Here is a 24,899-nt window from a genome sequence, read left to right as displayed (position 1 = left end):
CTCGACCCCGCGCCATTGGAAACCGAGGTTTGGATTTCCCGCCGCCCAGCGGCTGGCTGCCTCCACAGCGGCTTGGCAAGGAGAGACGCGCCCACCGAGCTCTGGGAACGGGAGTCTGCGAACGGAGTCCCCGCGCCATTGGAAACCTTGGTTTGGATTTCCCGCCGCCCAGCGGCTGGCTGCCTCCACAGCGGCTCGGCAAGGAGAGACGCACCGAGCTCTGGGAACGGGAGTCTGCGAACGGAGTCCCCGCACCATTGGAAACCTTGGTTTGGATTTCCCGCCGCCCAGCGGCTGGCTGCCTCCACAGCGGCTCGGCAAGGAGAGACGCGCCGAGCTCTGGGAACGGGAGTCTGCGAACGGAGTCCCCGCACCATTGGAAACCTTGGTTTGGATTTCCCGCCGCCCAGCGGCTGGCTGCCTCCACAGCGGCTCGGCAAGGAGAGACGCGCCGAGCTCTGGGAACGGGAGTCTGCGAACGGAGTCGGAAACAGGATGGACAAGGAGGAAAACTGACTGGTGGCGAGGTGAGCAAGAAACTGATCCCCTACCACAGTTTGACTCCAGCGGAGGTTTTTCTGGGCTCGGGCAGTCCTGTAAGAGCAGGGCGCGGTGACAACTCCAGCCGCACATTCCCCTCTCGGACGGGATTGGTGAAAGGTGCCTGGCCTGAGTGACGCTGCTGGCGGACTCCCTAGGCTGGCCTAACCCAGATCCCAGAGCCTGACGGTGGCCCGGAGGAGCGACTGACTCCCGCGTAGGCTGCCTCCTCCGCAACTCCCTGGGGCGCAGCGGTGGGCGGGAACAACTAGCCAGCGCAATTTGATCAGGCTGTGGCTGACAGGCAGGGAAGCCCGGCCTCCTATGTAAGATTGCATTTTATAAGGAACAGAAAATATGGGGAAGGGAAGCAACAAAAAAGGCTCCTCGGCCCCCAATCCTGAGAAACAGGCAATAATGGACACAGCACCAATATACATTAAGCGCCATCTAGAGAGCCTCATAGACCAATTCAGGAATGAAGTTATCAATGACCTGAAGCTAGAAGTATGCAGAATAGTTAGAGAAATGCTAAGCACCACCCAGGAAAAAGCAGATGGTGGAATGGAAGAACAGAAAAAGAGGGGAGAATTGCTTGATGGAGAAAACAGAGAAAGCATTGAGTATGTGAAGCAGGTTCAAAGAGACTATCAAGAAATTAAGAAGTCTATCCAAGACTGGCATAACAGCTTGAAAGAAACTAAGGACAGACTATCTGAGCTGGAGGGCAGACTTAAAACATGGGAGAATGAAATGAAAAACTTCTTAAAAATAACAAAGAAACACACAGCAATAATACAAAGACAAGAAGATGATAAGAGGAGCCATAACTTAAGGATTAAGAACATAAAAGAAGAAGTAGGGACACAAACAAGTGAACTACAAAAGCTACTCACAGAAATAATCCAGGAGAATTTTCCTAATTTAGCAAAAGGTAAAGATACTCAGATGTATGAGGCATACAGGACCCCAGCTACCTACAACCCTAACAGAGAAACACCCAGGCATATAATAATAAAAATTCCAGAAATTCAATACAAGAACAGAATATTAAAAGCTGTAAGAGACAAGAAACAGACTACTTACAAGGGAACACCCATCAGAATTACAGCAGATTTCTCTTCACAAACCATCAAATCACGAAGAGCATGGGGGGAAATAATTCAAGCTTTGAAAGATAATAATCTCCAGCCAAGATTGAGATATCCTGCACAACTGTCCCTGGAAATTGATGGAAAAACGAGGTGCTTCCAGGATAAAGAGGAACTAGGGGAATTTGCAACCACCAATTCAACCCTACAGAAAGTATTGCAGGATATTCTAAAAAAAGAAAAATACAAAGAACCCAGAAATAGTGGCGGGGAGGCCACAACGAATGGAGCAGAGAACAAAATGAAGAAGACAAACTGACAGCTACTGACAGAAAAAGAGCTCAACAGAAATGAGACAGAGAAGATTGGATGATAGGAACAGCTTTTTTTGGAGAAAATGACATCTTAATAGGTGATGCTGATTTAGTACCATCTTGTTTTGAAGTCTCATCTAGCTTTTGTTCTTCTGTCTCCAATGGTCTAAACAGGTTGTATCTTATTGGATTTTGTTATGTACGATAGTATAAGCAAAAACCTTTTAAGGACAAGGAGATTATACAGAGACCATTGTTCATTTTCTGTTAGTCGATTCTAAATACTCTATAATGCTGTCATTCTCTTAAATGGTTTTACATTGTTTTGATATACTTAATGCTACAGTATATGAAGTTGTACTCAAAGACTTCAGGGAGGGAGTCAATATGGTAACTATTTTTGGGTCAGGATTATCTGGTGGTGAAACACTATTCTGCTTAAATGGTTATGTTTTGATCTGCCCTGTGTCGCTGTTATGCCCTCTTTTTTCTCAATCTCCACTCCATTATTTACTTTTTTATTTTTATCCATTTAATTAAAGGGAAAAATATAGCAGGATATAATATAGTAACCCACTTTGACTTTCTATTATCTCGATTTGAAGCCCTGTATTACTCTCACCATCTTGTTTTTGACTGAGGTTCCTCTATTCTGTTTTGCTGGATAGTATCAGGTTCGAAAGTTTAGGTATCAGCTGAGAAGATAATGAGATTCATTATAACGCCCATTCTCGTTGACTTTTATCTACTTTTGAAGACCTACAATATCTCCAATGTTTTGGTTTTGTCGGTTTTATTCTTTACGGTTTTGTTCAATTGTATAACAACTAATGATATAGGCAATTCTATTAGAAATAGCGGGAGGCATTATGGTAACAATTGTTGATCACCTTGTATTATGTTTTTATATTATCTATTATGTCCACCCTTTTGACTTGACCGATTCTGTTCTGTTATGTCACATTTGGTTTTACTCTCTTCCAAAAAAGCAATAAGAACCGTGGGAGCAATGAAACCCAAAATGTGTAATAGTCATTGTACAAAAGAGAGGAAAAGAAAGTGCTCTAAACTATATAACTGCATGTATATTTAAATGTATAAGATAGAAAATGATATCACAGAGTTTTATTGGATCATTGAACAGAACTGTTTGCAGTATCATAGTTGGAATGTCCACTCTACAAGCTTTAATTCTGTGACTTGAACAATTATTTCTAAGATGGCAATAAGTAATCCATTAACTAGTGATTGCCTACTGTGCATTTTTTTCTCCTGTAAATCTGTATAACTTGTACCCCTTCACTGTTTTTTTTTCTTTCTTTTCTTTTCTCCTTAAATAAAATAAAAAATAAAATAAAAAAATAAAAAAAAAATTCACTGGATAATAATTCCTATATCCATGCCAGAGGTGGCAAACTTATGGCATGCATGTGTTACTGTTTTAAGCTCTTGTTTTAATACTCTAATCACAGAACATTTTAGTTTGCATTTAATTATTATTAAACTTTCTTTTTTCTGGTACTGGGAATTAAACTCAGGACCTTGTGTTTGCCAGGGAAGTGCTGTGCCGCTGAGCTATATCCCTGGCCCTAATCTGCATATAAGTTGTTTGCATGCATTTATGGTCAGAGTATTTCATCTATTGCTTACATTAGAAACTCAAAACTGACAAACCTCTGCAGCTACTTCCCAGTCTGGTCGGCCATCGCTGTCCTTCAGTTCCACATACGGCTTCTCATGGACTCGGTTGAGATCTTCATGAAGACCATCCAAGAGGAAAGCTAGAAGTTCTTGGGAGTCTTGCTGCTGGAAGCCATTAAATCTGGGAGCATATTTTGCGATGGTCCACTATAAATATAAGGAGTAACAGCCATTATTTCCTACCTTGTAAAATTTGGAATATGACCCTTAATTCAACCAGAGACATCATAAGTAAATAATAGCTTTTGTATAGCATAAGTAAATCCGCTTTTGTTTCAGCAAAAAAATAAAAAAAAAATAAAACTATATAAGTAAAAGGAAGCCATTGTTCTATTTCCTCTCCTAGTAATAAACAACTTTGTTGTTTGAAATTCTTGCCTTGAGCTAAAGCTATTAGAACAAATAATAACAAATAATACTCCACCTAGAACTTAGCACGCAAAGGCTTAGATTTGTAATGAGCCACGCCATCTCTTTAGGGACCACAAATCTACAAAACTTTGCTGTGGGTCTTTTCTGGTTTCCTGGAAATGAAAGTGATTCAACCAAATCATGAAACATAACCTCTTCCACTTATATTGCAGTCCTTGTTCAACATTAGTTTGGTTAATTTTCACAATCTGGTTTCCTATTTTTCAGATTTACAAGTTATAATATAAATGTAACTCATGGAAACTGTCACAGGACCAGGTCCATCTACTCCCTGATGGAAAGCCAATGGCCAGGAGATGAGAGAGGGAGAAGAAAACCAAACTTCTTATGAAAGGGTTGGCACTCTGAGATTGAAAAGATGGGGAAACCTTCATCCTGTCCACTTTGAGTGCTTGAAAGGGCTTCTATATGGAGAGAAAGGACATGAGAGGGTGACAAGCAAGAAGACTATGTGCCCCATGGGGTCTTCATTATCCAGGATGCTTCACCCCATCACTGGGCTGGAACATTGCAATCAACCTTGACCTCTTGGGGCAAGTTCTTATAATTCTTTAAACAAACATATTACTTTCCTGAAATTTAAACATCACAACAAGTGATTTGCTTTGTGCTGGTTGACACACAGAATTAAAAGATAAGGGGGACATTACAAATTCTGATGTTATCTGAAGGTCACCAGATGTTCTAGGGTCTGTAAATCTAACAGACTAATCCACAGTTAACATCTTAATCTTAGTTATAGCTTTTCTTTATGATTTAGAATGCTGGGCAAAGGAAGACTAAGTCAAAAGATGACTCCCAACAGAGCAGCTACTTTTATAAAATCAAATTAGTGTTCAACAAATAGCATTTACAAAGTAAAGGAAAATAGAATGATGTAGCATTAAATGAACGTAAAGTAAAATACAAGATTGCCAAGTGCACCGCATACAAAGGAACAAACATTTAAAATTTTATTTTGTGAATCGCTTGTTTTTATTTAGGGTGATGCATGATTATGTGTGTGTGTGTGTGTGTGTGTGTGTGTGTGTTTGCATGTGTGTATGTTTGTGCAACAAACAAAATAGGCAGACATAAAGATTGATGGTCCATTATTTCTTCTACTAGCTCTAGTTTCATTCATCCTACACTAGCAACTTCTTGGCTGGTTTTGCTATTCTTTGTCTTACAAATATGCCTACATCAAAGCAGTAGATGAGGGTTGGTTATTATTACTAGTGAATTATTCAAGCTATTTACAGTTAGCACTGACTAAAGGGGACTGTTGCAAACACTGTTTAATAATTGGGCTATGTTTTGAGAAAATCACATAAAATTCTCCGAAAAAGTGAAACACTTATACAAAGTGAATTATTTAAGCTGCGTGCATGCCTGTAATACCATCACTGGGAAGGCTGAGGCAAGAGGATCAAGTATTTGAGACCAACCTGAGCTACATGGTGAGTTCAAAGTCAGCCTGAATTATGTAGGGAAACCCTTTCTTGATAGACAAACAGACAAACAGACAGATAGATAGATAGGTAGGTACATAGACAGACAGATAATAAAATGAAATATTAGAGGTTTTTTCTACTAAATAAATACTGACAACAGAGCCTAGCTAACTCAATAATTTTGACTCGTGTTGTTGGATCAGTTTTAAAAAATGAATTCCTTGATATCAATTTATTTATTTTAAAATTAAAATTTTTTATTCTGCTGGTCCACAGTCTCTTTCTAACATCTTCATCCAACTCTGAAGTTTTATTTCCTCCTTGAAATGTATTTCAAATATGTTTCCTTTAAGTAGGAACCAATGATGATATGATACATAGATCAAATGTTAAATGAAAACATTTTTAAGAAAAAACAAAGAATTTATTAAGCAGAAAAATTCTCAAGTAAAGGCATTAATAAAGTTCATGTAACTTGTTAAAAACACATTTCAGTTGAAAATGATATAAAGTCCAGCAAAGAAATTTTATATGCTCACATTTCTTTCCATTTTATTTCCAAGGAAAAATTGATCATCATTTACTCTAGCCTTTCTTTTTGTTAAGTAAATATAAAGAAGATTTGATAAGTAGCAGCGAAACTTGTGCTTTCAATAAAATGAGGTTTATTTTCTTCCATTCTTGGAATACACAGTCCTCAGAGAGGAGATGGAACATCAGGTGGATTTGAATAAGAAAACAGGGCACAAGCTTTGACCTAAGCCCTCAGCCACCGTGTGAATGAATTAGAGGAAACAGCTGCAGTCTCGGATCTCTCAATGAAGGGATGCAGGGATTCTGTGTAACCTGGCTTTCACATGTCTCCGATGGTCAGCCAGATTTCTTTGTTTTTCATGCATTTTCCGTGCTGGGAATGTTCCCCTGGCTTTTCATCCCTCTTCCAGACTTGTCACTCCATTTTGGGAGTACAGCAACTCTACTTGCCTGAGATAGTGACCCCAAAACAAGGTCTCCTGTCTGCCTTTTCTTTCACACTATAAACAGAGCTTCTACCTACAATCAAGCGGGTGAAGTGGCCCAGAGACAGACTGTTGGTTTAAGGAAAGTCTTTCCAGGATTTACTTGCAAATGGGAGCTGTGGTCTACACAGCCTCTAGGAGGTAAATTCTTGGAAACTCAGATCTTCTGCATCTGCATTTAATAAGAATTAGAAAGATGTGAGAATTCTGGCATGATTTGATGAAGCAGTAATCTTACTCCTCACGTGACCTTGTTACAGATGAAAGATAAGGAGTAATATCCCTTCTGTTCAAGACCAGACCTCTAATCCAGACACAAAACTTCAGGCTTTTCTCTTAGAGCCTCTTCTTTTATCACAAGACCTTTCTCTGTTCTCCGGGACTCGGTCCCAACAAAGCAATTGGAGGACTGGAGATCGAGATCCATTCTACACTGAGAATGAAAGCACAGGGATGCTTTCGAGGCTGTCAAGTTACTCTGCTGATAGACAACTCGGTGAATTTGAAGGATGGTAAATGGTTGCTGCTACTTCTTCCAAAGTACAAAGTTCCGGCCACTCCACATGCCAACAGGCAGACACCAAAAACTCTCACATGGTGTACGTCTTGGTACTCAGAAAGCACACAAAGAATGAGACTAGGTCGAAAACAACTCAGCCAACCACACAATCTGAGAGAAGGACACTTCCTGAATGAAAGGTGAAACCTTCACATGTCGGCACCTAGAAAAGGCAGCATTACAGACTCAGATAACCTCCTAAATCAATATTTTCTCCCATAATTTAGTTTGGAGACAGTGCAGAATCGATGCTGGTGTAGAATTATTATTCTAGCTTTTGGTAACATTTATGTTCTTTTCTATGTGATTTCTGGACATCATCCTTCCAAGTCTTCCTGCAGGCCTAAGTGGTTTCCAAACAGTTTAAATTATCCATTTCTGAGAGAGAGAGAGAGAGAGACAGACAGAGACAGAGACAGAGACAGAGACAGAGACAGACAGACAGACAGACAGACAGAGAAAGAGAGATAGAGGCTTAATCCTTCTCTAATTCTATGACCTGAATCTGCACTGTCAAAGTTAAATGGTGCTAATTAGTAGGACAGATTGGGAATATAAGGAGCAGGAAAAAAGAGCTTTATGCTTTATGCTTTAACTCCCTGCCCTCCTCCAACTTGTCTCTTTTCTGTTAGTAGTTTGTCTCTGAAAAGGGACTTTCAGTGTTTGTGAATTTTTCACTTTTACACTTTTCTAAATTGTAAACATAATCCAGGTTGAACTATTCTCATTCTCCATAATGCTAAAGAAAACAATTAAGCATTCTTAATATTACAGCAGCTTCTTTATATACATACTGAAATGTTATTTAGCTTAGGATAAATACCATGAAAAGATGTGCTTGTTTTCAGCTACTGCATAACAAATTACTCCAAATATAATAGCTAAAACAATGAACATTATTACTTCACCCACTTTCTGAGGATCAGGAACCTAGAAATGCTGCATCAGACTGACCTGGCTCAGGGTCCCTCACAAGATTGTAATCTGTAAACCAAGTTTTATTCTCAAAGTCTCCTACGGCTACAGGCTTCATTTCCAAGTGGGTCATACAGCTGTTAGCAGATCTCAGCTCCTCACTTAGGGGCACCTCCACAGGGCTGCGTGATTGTCAGGAAGACAGGAAGCCACACTCTTAGAGTGACAGTGCAAGAGAGAGGGGGCCGAGGCTGTTCCTGTCTCATCCTGAAAGTCCCACACCATCATTTCTGGCACATTCTCCTTGTTAGAAGCAAATCAACTAGTTCAACTCACAGTCAGGGGTGAATCCTTAAGCTTTACCTTTTGAATTTATGGACATATTCTAAAACAATCTCAGAGTGCAATTCAGTGTGCAGATTGCCTATACACTGCAAGTGTAACTCAGTGACAGAAAACAAGCCTGGAAAGCTCGAGGCCTGAGTTCAAGGGCCTAGCACTGCCAAAATAAAAAATACCCAACTCTCATCATAGTAGAAGACTTGTTTCATTGTTCTGAAACTAGAAATCCTGCCATATTCAACAACGTGGACAAACCTTGAGGCCGTAATGCTAAGTGACATTAGGTACAGAAGGACGCACTAGATGATTCCACTAAAAATTTCTGAAGAAATCAAGCTCACTGTTTGGAGCTTGATGCAGGAAATAAAATAAGAGGCTGGGAAGAGAGAAAATGAGGAGTTGTGGGTCACTGAGTTTAATGCATCTATTATCTAACAATTATGTATTACGAATAACTTCTAGAGATCTGTTGTACAACATCATGCTTAGTTAATGACACTGTACTGTACACTTAAAAGTTTGTCAAGAGAGTAGCCCTCAAATTATGTGTTCTTACTACAAAAAAATTTAACTTAATTATGTGTTTCCCAGTAAGAAGTACATGATACATACTTTGGTTTGCATATCATTTGCCCCTTAAAGTTTCGCATGGAGGAGGTTTAGTCACCACTGCAGCAATGTGAGAGGTGATAAAATCTTTAAGAAATGAGACTTTCTGAGAGATTGTTAAGTCACCGAGTGTGCTATCCATGAACAAGATTAAGGTCGTTTCTCTAGGACCATGAGTGAGGCCTCACAAGAGTGGGTTGCTATAAGAGCAAATGTGAATCCTGAGTGCTCTCTGGCTTCTGGTCTCGAGAGCATGATCTCTACCCCCACCACTGTAGTACTGCCCACCATCTGGTCTGTTATAGTTTAGATCTAGATTGTTCCCCAAAAGGCTCATGTATTCAGAGGTTGGGTTTGGGGAAGATAATTGGATCATGGAAGCACTGAGATAATTCATGCACTGATCATGAATTAATTCATGAGAAGTTTAGAGCTGAATTCTGGTGAGAAGAGCTGGGTCACCAGGGGGGAAACCTGGAAGGGGCCACCTCCCTCCCTGCCTCCTCCCATCTCTCTCTGCTTCCTGGCCACCATGATGTGAGCAGCTTTCCTCCACCAGACCCTTCTACCATACTGTTTCTGACTTTGAGCCAGCTGACTATGGAATGAATCCCTCAAAAACTGTGAACCCGAATAACCCTGTCCTTCTTTTAAGTTTAAGGGGTCAGATATTTTGTCCCCTTGATGAAAATAATTAACCCTAGGTCCTTACTGGAGCTGAACTAATGATGGTGTTATGCCCTCGAGCCTACAACACCATGAACTATATTGATTACTTTACTATATAAACTTACCAGGCCTCATATATTTCATTATAGTAATAAAAAAGACTAATACAATTCACAATAAGAAGTTACTCAAGATGATTTTTCTAATATAGCTATAGGATATATGTTACATATGTTACAACTACCAGATTATCAACTATTTTGAAAATTATTAACTGGATCTAACAGTTAAGAACTTGGCAAAAATATTTTCTCATGAAAATTCTTTTGTGAAGGAAAATTGAATAAACAATATCATAATTCTATGGCAGTGATAGCAAACCTATTAGAGCTTTCAGTGATACAAACAGTGTGCTGTAGCATAAGTACCATAGGTTCACCACTACTGGCCTATGGTATACCATCTTTTGAGAGAGATTCCTACCAATTTCATACATTAAAAGTAACAAAATCACAGTGCTAATAGACTCATTTGTTCATTCAACACTCAGTAAGTGTTAAATATGTACCAAGTGCTATCTTTGTAAGCTGTGAAGTAGATAAATTAAGTCTCACTCTTACCTAATAAATAAGTCACAAGATGTGACAGTGACAAGTAATAACTCAAAACTCATATAATTTCAGCAAGGTATAAGGAAGCATAAAGTTGTAGAAGAAAAACCTCTCAATGGGATAATATTAGAGTCAATCTGAAACAGACTGCGATGATTTAAATATGAAGTGTCACTCAAAGATCAGCGTATTTAGGGTACTAAGTTCATTAGTGGCTTAATCTGCTGTTGAAGTCATGACTAGATGGCCTATCAGGATGTGTGGCCCAGCTGGAGAAAGCAGGACACTGACAGCACACCTTAGAAAGGTGTGTATCCTGTCCCCAGCCCCTTCCTCTCTCTGCCTCTCTTCGTGCCCTCTGCTCCTTGACTGTCCTCTGTCATGCCCCCCACCATGACATTTATGTCTTGGAGCCAGCAGATATTCAGGTGAAGTCCCTGAAACTGTGACCCAAAATAAATATTTTTTTCCTTTAAATTGTGTACGCTAGATATTTTGTCCCAGCAACAAGAAAGCTGGCCAATATAAAAAACTGGGACCAAGAAGTGGGATCAAGGCTCTGTGATTACTGATCATGTGGTGCTGAAGCCTTTGAAATTTGTTTATAGGAGGAGCTTAGAGATGTGGACAAGGGAAGTCTGAGAATGCTGTAAATGGAGGTTTGTGGGATTCTGGTGTGAGTTCAAAAGACCAGAATGCTGGTAGGAATGTAAACAATATGCTCCTGAATTGTCCTAAAGAAAGAGAACTCTAGTGAGAATTATACTAGAGGCATTTTGTTCATGTCCTCAGACTTCGTGTGAGGCTGAATTTTAAAGTGGTAGGCTATTTAATGAGACAGAGGAAATTTCAAAGTTCAGACTCAGTCATCGGTCCTGCTGGCTACTTCTGGCCAGATTCAGGAGAAGCAGAAACAAACAACAGAGTTGAAAGATCTAAAAAATGTGGCCCAGAAAAGAACCTCATATGAAGTTGCGACTAAACTGAAGAAATCAGCGCTATTGAAAAGGACCAAGCCTGGTGTGGTGGTGCATGCCTGTGATCCCAGCAGTCTGCTAGATCAGGCAGGAGGATTGCCAAGTTCTAGCGAACTCCGGGAAATTTAGCAACTTACCAAAATCCCGCCTCAAAATTTTAAAGGTGAGTGGAGGGTATAGCTCAGTGCAAGGACCTTGCATATATTCCCCAGTATTTCAAAAAAGAAAAAAAAAAGTCAAGGAAAAAGATGCCTTGAGGACATCTGGAGAACTGGCCAGAACATACACATTATAGGGTCAAGAATATAAAAGTGCAAATAAACTGCTAAAATGACTTGTTTTGAAAAAAGAGCCCCAGAGTGTTTTGGTCACTAAGGGTTCAACCTTACAGGCAATTAAAAACTGCTGCAGCTATGGTCCAAGGGGGCTTGCCTCCTGCTCAAGCTGGCATCAAATCTTGGTATCATGCATGTGGTACAGGTTTTCCAAGAGTGCAGAATACAAGGGTTATAAGATCAGAAAGATCTGCATCTAGATTTTAGCAGAAGACTGGGAAACCAGGCAACACATGGTCCCTGCTGAAAGACCTGGAGAGAGCAATGCTTAAAGCTATGACAGTAAAGCCAAATTTGAAGTGGAGACCCCAAAAAGTTATACATGGCAGGAACATGGAACTTCTGCTAAGGAAGGCTTTGTGCAGCAAGTAAAGCCAGCCCACAAGGGCTCTAATCAGCAAGCCCATGGGGACAAGGATTCCAAGCCTTCTGAAGCATCTCACCACTGTGTGCCCTAGATAACACAAAGGGAGGTACAGGACCTGAAGTGTACCCCCTGCTGGGTTTTGGTCTTGTTTGGGTCTGATTCTTTCTATTCCCTAGTGGCTTTTTAGGAATGGAAATACTTATTCTAAGTCATTTTATGTTGAGATTATATTCACTGTTTTTGTTCTAGTTTGGTTGGTTGGTTGGTTTTGTCTATTTTCTGAGGTTCACAGCTAAGAGTTTCCTTCAATCTCAGAGGAGATTTTGGTTTTGGACTACTGCATAACGCTGGAATTGCTAAGACTTTGGGGACTCTTAGAAAGGAACTAAATTCATTTTGCATTATGAAATGGACATGAAATTTTGGGGACTAAGGCAGAATATTCTAATTTAAACATAAAATATTCTCCAAAAACTCATGCATTGAAGGGAGTAACCTCATCAGTGGATTAACCCATTAATGAATTCATGACCAAATGGGCTACCAGGAGGTGGATGCAGCTGGAGGAAGTAGATCACCAATATGTGCCTTTGAAGAGTATATGCTGCCTCAGTCCCTTTTCCTCTCTCTCTGACTCTTCCCACCTTTACTGTGTCCTGGATGTTACAAGGTACACAGCTTTCCTCCGCCCACACCTTCACCCTGAGGTTTCTGTCTTGGAACCAGCTGACCATGCACTGAAACCATAAGCTAAGGTAAATCTTTTGTCTTTTAAACTGTGAGTGTCAGATAGTTTGTCCCAGCAACACATTAATACCGATATAAATGAGATAGCCATGAAAAGGTTTTGGTAAAAAGTCGCAGGCAGTGGGAAAAGCATTATAAGGATTCAGAGGCAGGCAAATTTTGACCTGCTTAGTGGAGCAACAAACCCATTGTGAGCCAAAATGCGTTGGTGGTGTAGTGGTGAGCACAGCTGTCCTCCACTGTGAGTCAAAGCCAAGTCAGCCACAGCAAGGAGTAGGACACTGGGCAAGGATTTGTCCACGGATGGTTTCCAGATCACTGAAAATAGTTTGGCCTTTATTTTGAATATGGTGTGACGTCCTTGAAAAAAAAACTATGAAATTAAAATAGCTAACTTACAGTTTAAATAAATAGAAATCTTACATGAAGGATATACAGTAGGTAGGTCAATATAAAGACAAGATGACCAGGTAGGAAACTTTTGTGACAGTCCAGACCAAAAAGAGCAGTTGCTGGGATGACATGCTTGTCATGAAAGGTATGAAAAGTAGTTCAATTCAGAACATGACTCAAAGTAGGGCCAAAACACTAGCTGGTGGCTTGGATTAGACCAGTGAGGGGTAAACCTTTTAGAGCTTTCAACGATGCAAACATCCCACTGTGGCAACATGCCACAGGTGTTCAGCACCCCTGGACTAGACTATGAGAGAAAGAAAAAGGTAAAGCTAACACCTGGATTTTTGCCCTACGAATTTGAATGAACATAAGTACTATTTTTTTCATTAATGAGAAGAGTGACTTTTGAAGAAGGTGACATTCTAAAGTCGTATTTTACATATGTTAATTTCAAAATGCTAATTAGATCTCAAAATAGGAAGATGGGGTAAACAAACATACATAAGACTGTAGAACTCAAATGAAAGGTCAGTGAAGAAGATTTAAACATAAGACTCATCAGCTTTAAATGTTATTTAAAACCTTGAGACTAGATGAAGTCGCCTAGAAAGTATAGTTAAGACAAAGAAAATCTTTCCAGTATTTAGAAGGTGAGGAAAACAAGACTGACAGTAAATAAGGCCACAGAAGCTGCTCAGCATACTGGCCCCAGCCTATCAATCCTAGCTACTGTAAGACAAACAGGAGGTTCACAAATTCAAGGGTAAACAGATATTTACTGAGGCCTTATCTCAAAATAAAAAAGTAAAAGGCATGGGGATGCAGCTCAGTGACAGAGTGCTTGTTGGTCAATCCAAAAAAATAAAAATTCATGAAGGAACAAGCAGTGTATTAGAAGGAAAATGGTGAGAGCCTTGTACACCAGCAGGAGGCAAGTACAGAGAATTTGAGTAAGCACAAAGCAGATTTAGAGGAGTTGGTATCAGGGATTGGGAGAGACTGGGTCATAGAAGGATGGTATCAGGGACTTACACAGCAAGGACCTCTGGTGGAAACCAAGATAGACCAGACTGCTGTTTTGTTGATGGTATATCATAATTTGTTAAAGGCATAGAGCAATAATGTTCTTTTTCTAAATAAAATTGAGTTATGCTTAAGGTAATGATTGATTTTTACCATTAAAAAAACCCAATTTGTGAAAAACTTACAAATGGCACCCTTTTAGTTAACTAAATGCATTAACTAAACTTGGTTTAGTTAGTTAACCAAACCAACCAGGGTTTTAACATTCAAATTTTTCTCAAATATTGGTATTCAGTGTGCCACCATGTATATAATTGAACATAGGCCAATACTGTTTCTAACTCTTCTCATCTTGAATAACTAAAGACAACAATTGCATTGGGGACCACACTCACATTTGGATAACAAGGAAGAGGAGATTAAAATGAGGTCTAAACAGTCTTTGGATGGGAGGAAACAATTCAAATAAATATTAGGATAAGTTCTGGTGCCTAGAAAAGGAAAGAGAATTCCAATGTGACCCCTTTGGTCAGCACAGTAAGTGGCTGACCAACTGCTCCATGCACTAGCTGGCACTGCTCACTCTGATCAGATGACTTGGGAAAGGTCCAGGTGCCAAACACAACCACAGCCCTAAGGCCCTGCGGATTCAATGTGAAGTGACCAAAAGGTGACAGGAGGGCTTTTATCCTCTACCCCTCCTTTTGGGTACTTCTTATTAGGAGCTTACTTAGCTATCTTTTCCTATTTTATAAACATACACAAATAAACAAAATGTTAAAAGAACATAGGGAATACCTATCTGTTTTAAAAATATTTTTTCAGTTATGCCTACAGCACAACTAAACAATTTACACAAGGTGAGTTACTATTTAAAATTATTACAGAATGGTAGATATCATTGCATTAAATAAGAAATATAGTTATTCCTCATATAAACTGGGTTATAAATATAATAATAACCTAAAATGTTATTCTATCAGCATATGAAAAACATAGTCTTTTCATAGCCTATGAATTTGGGTTCTCTAAAATTTCACAACTTATATGTAGTAGCATAATTCATAAGTAATGGTCAATAGGTATCATCTAAAAATGACTTAAGATGTTCTCTTTTATATACAGTCTTTCAGCGATGGAACTAACATATCTTACTTACTAGATATTGCCAAATATGGCTTTATTTACTGAAGAAATATATTTTCTATACCCTGGAAAACAGTCAAGAAACAATTTATGCCACAGAACTTCTGTATTCTTCCTCAAAGTATTTTTGGTTAATCATGTTGATATTCCCTGGATATTAAAAATATCTTAACTGTATTTATTTTTGCCCTAATAAATTAGAGATCATAAAGGTTGACTGAATTAGTCATAGCAAAAACAAAAACGTGAATGATTTCCAGTTTTCGTTGTTCAGTATTATAGAAATCTCTATCATTGTGCTCTACCATGTTCCCCTTGGACCCAGCATCACCCTCCACTTCCACAAACACACTCTGACAATTCACCAATTCCTTCAAAATGAGCAGAAGGGCCAGAGATCTGTGAATGATAAAAGCTCAGTAAGGAATTACGATTCTGCATGTATTTTTGAAGGTATATTAAGTTTATTTTGTGCCCTATAAATCTAACTTCCATAAGCTTTTCTGGGAGAACTGCAGTATATTTTTCACATACCTTTAAAAGGTGTGTTAAAGACCTTTAAAAGGTCGTTAAAAGACCTGTTTTATCCACTTTTACTATGTCACTGAAGCACTTATTTTATCTGTCACTATTTGATTTACTAAAAATAGTAACGCCTTTTCCCTATTTTTTCCAAGTACATCCTGTGGTCCTACTAAATCCTACTAACTTAAACAATGTCTACATTCAACAATATCTCCTGGAAAAGTAGTTGATGGTATTTTTGTTTCTTACATTTTTGTTCACTGGGGCAGATACAAGGGAATATCTTTTTGTTTTCATGGTTGATTTAAAGCCTGACCATCCTCTTATGTTGGTAGTTAACAAAACTCTGTGTGTGTGTGTGTGTGTGTGTATGTGTGTGTGTGTGTGTGTGAGTGTGTGTTTACAAGTGTACCAAACACAGAAGGAAAAAAGACGTTATCTCTTCAGACTTGCTGTAGAGATAATTTGATCTAACTCCAAAATCACCCAGGAATTAAGAAGCAAAAAGGATTTTTACAGTCAAGAAGAGGAGAAAGGAAGTATACATTGCAGAAATAAACAAAGATATTTTTTTCCTGAATATGATTTCAAAGAACTCAAAAAAAAAAAATCTGTACTGTTCAGGCTTCTGGGCAACTTCATGTAAGAGAAGCACAACGACAGTGACTTGAGTAAATGAAGGTTTTCGTGTACTAGAACACTCCAAAGAGGGCAATCCAGGGCTGATGCATCAGCTTAAAGGTTTTATCAAGAAGCCAGACTTGGTGCCAGGGGTATATGACAGTGGTGGATACTTCCCTGTCATGGGTAAGGCCCTGGGTTCAATCCTCAGAATGCCAGGCTCCAACTCTGATGCCTGACCATTTTAATAAGTGCCTCTCAAACCGATGATGGCAAGATGGCTTCACCCTCTGTGTGTTTGGACCATAAATAGGTAAGAAATAGGTAAGAAAGTACAACGCAAAAACGAAAGTCAATCCTTTGATTTCTAATTATATTTCAGCCACAGGAATGTGCTCTCCACCCTGACTAGCTGGGGCTAATTTAGATTGAGTAAGATGGATCCACTCTCCAAAATAGATCTGGTAGTGAGTACAAGGGGTAAGCCTGCCAGGGAAAATATAGGGCATCTAGTTAACTTTGAATTTCAGATAAATATAAAAAAATGTAATATAAAGAAGCCTCACAAAACATACACAGTATTAGTTACATGGAAAAAATATTGTTTATCTGCAGCTAAATAAAATTAAAATCAAATTTAATTGTTTTGTCATTATTTGCTAAATCTGGCAACTCAAGGAGCTAATAATAATAAACGGGGAGCTAATATCGTCTGCTGCAGAACCCATGCAGCATCTCTCCATGTTGATCCTTTTCCTCTCCAAAAAATTTAACCTGAATGCTCACTTTGGCATTAAAATTAGAAAATTAACCTGAATATCTAACTTCAGAGACTAAGCAGTTGGTTTTATAATTGCCAACTGTGATGCTTAATTTCATGTGTCAACTTGGCTAAGCCATGGTATTTGGTTGAACAGTCTGGAAGTTGCTGTCAAGGGCTTCACTTTTTTGTTCTGGCTTGTTGTTTAGATAAGAGCAGCATATACATCGATAGACTTTGAGTAATGCAGATCACCTTCCAAAACATAGATGGGCTTTGTCCAATGAGGCAAAGGTCTTATGGGAAAATAAACTGAGGTCCTGAAAAGGAACAGTTAACTACCTCAACTGCATCTTTGGCCTTAAACTGTAGCATTAGCTCTTCCCTAGGTCTCCAGCTTGCACACAGACAGGGACCCACCAAGGCCATGAGCTTTCCTGAAAAACAGCTCCTTAAAGTACCAGCCTCTCATCCTTGCTTCACACTACACAGCCTTTGGCTCTGTTTCTCTGGAACCCTCATGTACTACCTGAGTCAAACACCAGTGAACTATTTCATTAAAGTGAAGAGGGCATGAGATATAACTCAGGGACATAGTGTCTGCCCCGGAAGCATGAGGTCGTGAGTTCAAACCCAGTACCAAAAGCAAAAAAAGAGCACTGTTCAGGTGAAGAATCTAAGCAGGCCTATAAACTGCCTGGGAAATACGGGAGCTGCTTTCCTGGACACTTTTCCATTGTGTGTGTGTGTGTGTGTGTGTGTGTGTGTGTGTGTGTGTGTTGAATTTAGACCCAGGGCTTCCTCTGTACATTTTACCAATCAGCTATACCCATGCTCCCTTTTTTCCCTAGAATAAAAATAATATTTATTTACTAGCCAGTTATTAATGTTTTTTCCACTAAATTCAAAACTTCCCTTTGAAACTTGCCTTGAAATGGCAGTTGGAAGTGAATTTAAAGACAGATTTCTTTTAAATCTGCACTCGTTTCACTTAGTCATAGATCTTTCAAAAACACTCGACTTTGAATAATCACACACATTCTAATAGCCTTTTTACTGCACCAAAATGAGGTTTACAAACTTCTCCACACAATTTCTCTGCTTCTAGGAATTAAAATATCTCAGAAGAATTCGCTGAAGAGTAAAGTTAGATGCTAAAGTGTTAGTGGTAATTGTTTAAAGCTTATAACAACGCATTCATGTGCACATATCTTCTAACAGTTTGCTAGACCTTGTGCTCAAAGAAAATATCTCTTTTCTGTAAAATAAAAGTTTCTGCCACAACACTTAAGTAATGTTTTGCTTTCCTTTAGCCCAAGAATGTGTCTGCAGTGACAGCTTTACCAACACTTTTAAGAAACTCCTCGGGTGTGGCAGGTGAGCGTGTCATCCGTAGAGGAAAAACTAAACGTTCTAAGGGTTACAAAGTACTCATTTTTTTCATTTATTACATTATGCTTTTAAAAAAAAATCTCTAGGATTTGACATAATTTTTCTTAAAATAGAAAATCAGAATTACCAATATTTCAATCAGACTATTCAGAATGCAGTCAATGATACTACAAAAAAACAGAAAATACAAAATAGGGGGGGAAAGATAAGAAAAACTGTGAAGACCAAGATTTCTCAAGTATTGTATTTCCCTTAGAAACCTTAGCATAAGAAGGAAGAGTGCTCCCTTTTGTTCTTGGAGGCCAAGTCGCCCTGGCCTGCATACAGTCAAAAGTTTCAGCCCTGTGCTGTGGTTTCCTCCCCTTGGGTCTCCCTCCTGCTGTTTACTACCAGAGACAGCATGTGCCCAGCCTGACATTCTCCCTCCGTGCCTGACTCAGGACTCAAGTTCCTGTGTAATGAATAACCTGGCCCTGGGCCACTGGAGCACAGGCTATGCCTAGCAGCGGGGAGGCTGAGGCAGGAGGATCATACATTAAATCCCAGCCCAGGAAATCTAGAGGGGCTTTTAAAATTTAAAAAATAGCAAAGAGCTAAAGATGTAGGTCAGTATGAGGACCCCGGATTCAGGGGTTCAACCCCTAGGAAGGGGTACAGGGGCTGCAATGGGCATTATGTACAAGGAACAGGACACCGCTGGGCAGAGCGCAGGACACCCACCCAATACAGCGGGCTGCACGGCCCCTCCAAACCAGTCTGCCAGGGCACCTGTTGTGGCTTTAAACGCAAAAGCCAGGAGGGTCACCTTGCTGTGAAAACTAAGGTCAACAGTGACACAAAACATGAAAAGAAAAATGTAGGAGGGACAGAAGAGTGAGCCAGACCAGCCCGGGAGCCTGGGAGTCAGGGCGCTCCCCCAACCCCAAGCACTGGCTTCCACCTCCCTCACCTCCCTGGGAGGGCTCTGAGCCTCCCTGCCAGACTCTCCCCAGGAAAAACCTTGGCACTTTTTATTTTATTGACTATCTGACAAGGTATGACAGTAGATTTGCGGCACACCGAGTGACACAAACCCATTATCTTCATACTTACAAGTTGTTCTTTCTTTTTAAGTGGTCCATTTTCTCCTTCCATCAATTAACCTCAGGGCCCTCGAAGCCGAGCCTCTGGAGAGCCCGTGCTGCTCTCTGCGTCTGAGTTCACCTGGTTTAGCATCCACTCATCAGTAAGAACTGGAGGCAGCTGTCTGTGCCTGGCTTCCTTCCCTCAGCACCGCATCCTGAAGGTTTATCCATGTTGTTGCAAACTGAAGGCTAAACAGAATTCTTTATGTATCTGTACATTTTCTCTTTTTCCTCATCCACTGGTGGATACTTTAGCTGATTCTCGGACATCGCTAAAATCTATCCCAGCTCAGACGGATGAGGTCTGGTTTCCCTGTTCTTCGGTGTTTTGGTAGCAATGGGTTAAAGAAAAATTACAGAAACAAGTAAGATGCAGTGGAAAGAGAACCGTCCTAGAGAACATAACAGGTGCATAGGCATTCTAGACATGGCAATTAGAAGCCATAGAAATTTAAGTATATAACTTTTGCTTTATTATAGTTTAGAGTAAAAAAAGAAAAAATGATGTTTAATGGGAGTGACCAGGTCTTATCTGTACGTCAGTTCATTCTTCTGTAAAATGTGATTTTCAAAAAATTTCTCACTTGGGGTAAGGATGGCTGGCTGTTGGAGGTGGTGTTCCCAGATGAAATGTCCCGTGGAAGGGTCCAGCACAACTGGGAAGCTAGAGTTTGGTAAATGGGTGGCTTCTTCCTTTTTCCTTTCTGAGAGGTTTTCTCCAGGTGTTGGAGGATGCAATAACTCATAAACTGAGTCTACACCCTCATGGGTTGTACATTCTAGAAACTGTAGATATTTGAGGAATAACGGAAATAACACATCAGAATAGTGGGTTAACCAAAGTGCTTTACATGGGCTGTTTTTTAAATTAAAATGTTTTCTCAAAAATTTATCTTTAGGCACGTGCATTTATCAGATGCCAGTCCTCTTCATGTTTGCTAATTCTATCCAAAGAAAAATACAAACCTGCTGAGAGACAATAAGACCTCAGAAATCCAGATATAGAAGGCAACAATTTTTTAATGTAATAAAATACCGATCCCCACACTAATTGTTTGAGACGAGTAATTTAGTCTTTAGACTATCATCCCAAGTCTACTGGCAAGTCTCTTGGAAATAACCAAAGAAAAACAATCAAAAAGAAAGCATCTATTTTTAGCTTTCAGTAAGCTATTTCTTGCTCTGCTGTGGCAGTTATTCCAAAATTGGTCTCAGTTTTATTTGAACTGCTCTAAGGGAAAAAAATAATAAACTTGTGAGATGTAATTTTAAATACACAGTACCAAATTCAATTGATTTTTAATATGAGTATAAGTAGGACAAACCAGGTCCAATATTTATTACCGATCACTATATTTGCAAAACAATCTGTCTAGCCCATCCTGGCCTCAACCTGCTGCTGACCCCACTTAGGCAGCCCGACACCCCCAGAAGGCAGGATGGGCTTCCTCCCCAACGCTCCCAGCCATGCTAGCCAGAGAACTGTCTGCCTAATGGAACCCTGGAACCCAGCCAGAGCGGCCGCCTGCCTGTGGTTTGGTGTTTTGTGTTTGTTTTAAGTGATCACACACATTTTGTGATTACGTGCACACACACACACACACACACACACACACACACACACGCAGAAGACAGAAGATAGCGTGGGGGTTGGGGAAGACTTACTTTATTTAGAAAAAGAAACCCAGAAAAGTCAGTTAGAGATGAAATTTTCAAATGTCACATGAGATTAACTAGATAAATTATTAAAAAGCATAAAATCACGGCAAAGAGAGAAAAAAAAGGAGAGTCAAGTATGTCAAATTTTACTGTAAGAAATTGTCAGAAATATCACCAGAAAATGTGTAAATTTAGGAATAGACACATATTTGAATTTTTTAAAGAATGTTTTCTTCCTAAAAATTGCAGAGAAATAAAAATGATTTCCTCAGAATAAATGTACAAATGCTTCAAGTTATGGTTTAAAAATGAAATCCAAAATCTATAAAGTGTATGATTTTGTTGACCGTCATATTTCTAGGCTTTTTAAAGTTTTATGAAGTTACTCTTTACACATACAGTGCATTCATGTGCACAAAATTTAATCACGTCAAAGAACTCACAGTTGCAAGCTCTGAAGCTGCCTCAAAAACATGATGTCAGTGAGCAAAGAAACCCTGCGTTCAGAGCTACTTGTTTTTAGTAAACCACAAAAAAAAAGGACTTCAGAAAAGCATAAGGCTGGCTGTCAGGAAATGAGCTTAAACAAAGGAAATGGGAGATGTCTGTTTCAGAGGATTTGAGAAAGGCTTTTACCAATGAGTGCTTTTGTTTTGCTTTTCAAGCTGTCAAGATACACGCCTTGTCTTTCACATGTACAAAGAAAGAAATACCACGTTGATAAGATAACATCTGGGACAGTACAAGAGCCATGGAGAGCTGCTCACTTGGGGTCCAGCGCTAGTCATGCTTGATCTGGGCTGAAACATTACGCTGGAAGAGAGGCGTGAACAGGCTGGGCGCTGATGTTTTTCATGATATGAAAATGGAAGCTAGGGCAACTAATCTCTAGCTAGGATTTGGCATTGGACTTTGAAAGGTCACACTGAGTCATCTGCCAGGATTCTCACACACAGACCAAATGTGCAGAGATATGAGAGCGTGCTCAAACAGGGAGCTAAAGCTGATGTTGGTAGATGGCCAGTTACAATGTTTGCTCACAGCCTCTGTCAAGTCCCATCACATTCCTGCCCCAGTTACCATACGTTGCTTTCCCTAAATCTTTCCTATATAGAAATTCTAAATTATTCATAGGAAATTAGTCTCCAGATATCAAAGAGCATAGCAGACACCCATAAAGAATCTGGGACAAGAGCTCACGTGGCTGTAGAAGGAATCAGTTCCCAACAAATGTTCAGTATGCACAAGACCAGCTAGTGCTCAGCACTTTTCTTTGTAAAAGTCAACAAGGTTCTTGTAAGAAAATTCCTAAACCACTCTTGCAAGCTTTTAGCTTGCAGTCTAATAATTTCTCACCACAATATGGTCTTGGGCATTGATAGGTTTTCCTTGGTGCAGGAGAGAAACAAAGGAAGGGGAAAAAAAAAAGAAAACCCTTTATTGCAGGCATAGGAGGACTGCAGAAGAGTGAAAGATTCTTCTGAGCCAGAGAAGTGGTGAGCTTTCATCTGGTTTGATGGGTTGGGGTTTGAAGGGGCCGGCAGAATGATGCACTGACAGCTGACTAGGGAATGCTGTCGTGTGCATGAAAAGCACGAAATTCAATTTTGGGCCTGAAAGAAAAACATAGAAGTCAACACTGGAGGGACAGGCTGTCACCCTAGGGCCCCGTATCATGTTGGGCAGGTACCACACTGAGGTTCATAGGCACAGAACCTATCATTCCCATCTTTTGGTTGTGAGGGGGCAATGACTCCTTTAGACTATTTTCTGCTGACAAGAGGCATCACGAGGGCTGTTGTAGTCACCAGGGTGATGGGTTGGGCCCATGCAGAAGCTGGTGCCAGGGACCTCAGCCAGGACAATTAGTTGTCTGGTAGTGAAAATCTACAACCTGGATTAAAGAAATCTTGAAAAAAGCTTAACTAGACAAAGAGCTATAAGCAAAACATAGCAAGTAATATGAAGGGGTCCACCTGGAGGAGCTGATAAGGGGGCCCAGCCTTAGGGAAGACCAGATGGAAAAAAAATCTTAGTGAGAGGCCTCCCTGGCTTTACAGGCAATATATTTGTCACCTATTCATCATAATACGTGACTGATTAACAAAGTAACAGTATTTTTTTCCTAGCATGGTAAAACTACCCCCTTTATATCTAACTTATGACATTATTAATATGATTATAACTTTTCTGCTGGATGTTTAAGACCAAGTTAAATTGAAACCTGTACTAATTAAAATTAACCTCTCACTGTCTGTTAAGGTTAGTTAAGTCTCCTCAGGATTCATCTTAGAACCATGCACAGAGTCTCTCGGTTCTTGACAGGGTCAGCCTTCTGGATGAGTCACGGCCACTGCTTGACCAAGTTAATTTTTGTGAAAGCTTGGGAGATTCTTTCTCTTGATGACTCTCCCTAAGCATACTATATATTATAGATCACTTTTCTCTGTGATCCTACAGTCTCCTAGATCAGAAGCCAGACACTATCAGAGTTATGGGATGTCTTTCCAGAGGTTCTCTTATATACTGGGTTTTCACTGACTTTGGAGAGCTGGAGTCAAAATATTATCTGGTCTCCTAACCTATCTATTCTTTTAGTTTTTGGTCTCCAAACCTCAGCTGCTGAGCAGTCATAAGAGAAGACTGATAACATTACAGTGTAATAAGGCAGTAAGCTTAACATTACTGCATTATCTGAATATCAGTCTCCTTAGAACATACAACAGAACCATTATTTTTTATCGACTATGGATGTCCTAGTATTTGAATTCCTGTATAATGTTAACAGTTACATATTTTATACAGAAAATTTGAAATCAAAACCATACATAATATTGTAGCATGACAATTATGACATTTTGTAACATTCTGAATTTCCATTTTGACATGAATTACCTCTTTTAGTCAATTATCCTATCTAATATATAAAAGCTTTTATCTAACTTGTTGACCTTTGGTGGGATGTACATCACATAAGTTTTTGTTAGAGGCAATGGTCAGAATCTGAAAAAAAATCTATCACCATAAATAATTCTGGTTTTACATTTTGAAAGACCTATAAATCTAGAGGCAGGAATACATTTAATCACAGCCATATGAAAATCCTGATTTTTTAAATTTGATTTTGTACCAAGAGCACCTTTTATGAAAAAAATCTTATTGTATTGCTTTTATAAAACTTAACCTTTTGATAATGACCAACGTAAAACCCAATTACAACATTTAACATAGAACGAGACTCTCCAGTCATAATACATAAACAATAATATACATTAAATTTACACAACCAATTGTATTATGATTTTGACCAGCTGGTAACTCAGTTGGAAGCATGTTTTTAGACCTACAACCCATATTAAATTTTGAATAAATGATCCAAAATGGAAAAGAAAAAAGAAAAAAAATTGCAGAGCTCAAATAAAAAACAGCTTTTTGTAGGTATGACAAAGAAACACATATAGACAATCTGTATAGATTGGACAGACAGAAAAACATACACAGACAAACACCTTACAAAATCAGTTCACTCAAATATATTTGATTATAATAACTCTTTTATTTCTGCATTTTATTTTGAGTCCCAAGTGCCATG

At 39.4% G+C, this 24,899-nt stretch overlaps 1 protein-coding gene across 1 annotated transcript in view; it reads right to left on the bottom strand.

The window, feature by feature from the left end:
• Positions 1-3,330: 3,330 nt before the first annotated feature.
• The window catches only part of LOC134472624 (ubiquitin carboxyl-terminal hydrolase 32-like), a 46,288-nt gene continuing 24,719 nt past the window's right edge, over positions 3,331-24,899 (bottom strand). Inside the window, exon 2 of the mRNA XM_063234548.1 lies at positions 3,331-3,793. Within this exon, the coding sequence (XP_063090618.1) occupies positions 3,605-3,793 (189 nt within the window). The 3' untranslated portion in view covers positions 3,331-3,604. The remainder of the gene's footprint in view (positions 3,794-24,899) is intronic.

Source organism: Cavia porcellus, unplaced genomic scaffold (assembly GCF_034190915.1).
Source record: "Cavia porcellus strain 051 isolate PalLab524CR breed Dunkin Hartley unplaced genomic scaffold, mCavPor4.1 scaffold_2, whole genome shotgun sequence".
In the NCBI taxonomy this organism is placed as follows: domain Eukaryota; kingdom Metazoa; phylum Chordata; class Mammalia; order Rodentia; family Caviidae; genus Cavia; species Cavia porcellus.
The sequence above is the reverse complement of the archived record's forward strand: the minus strand, read 5'-3'. Positions and strand labels throughout refer to the sequence as shown.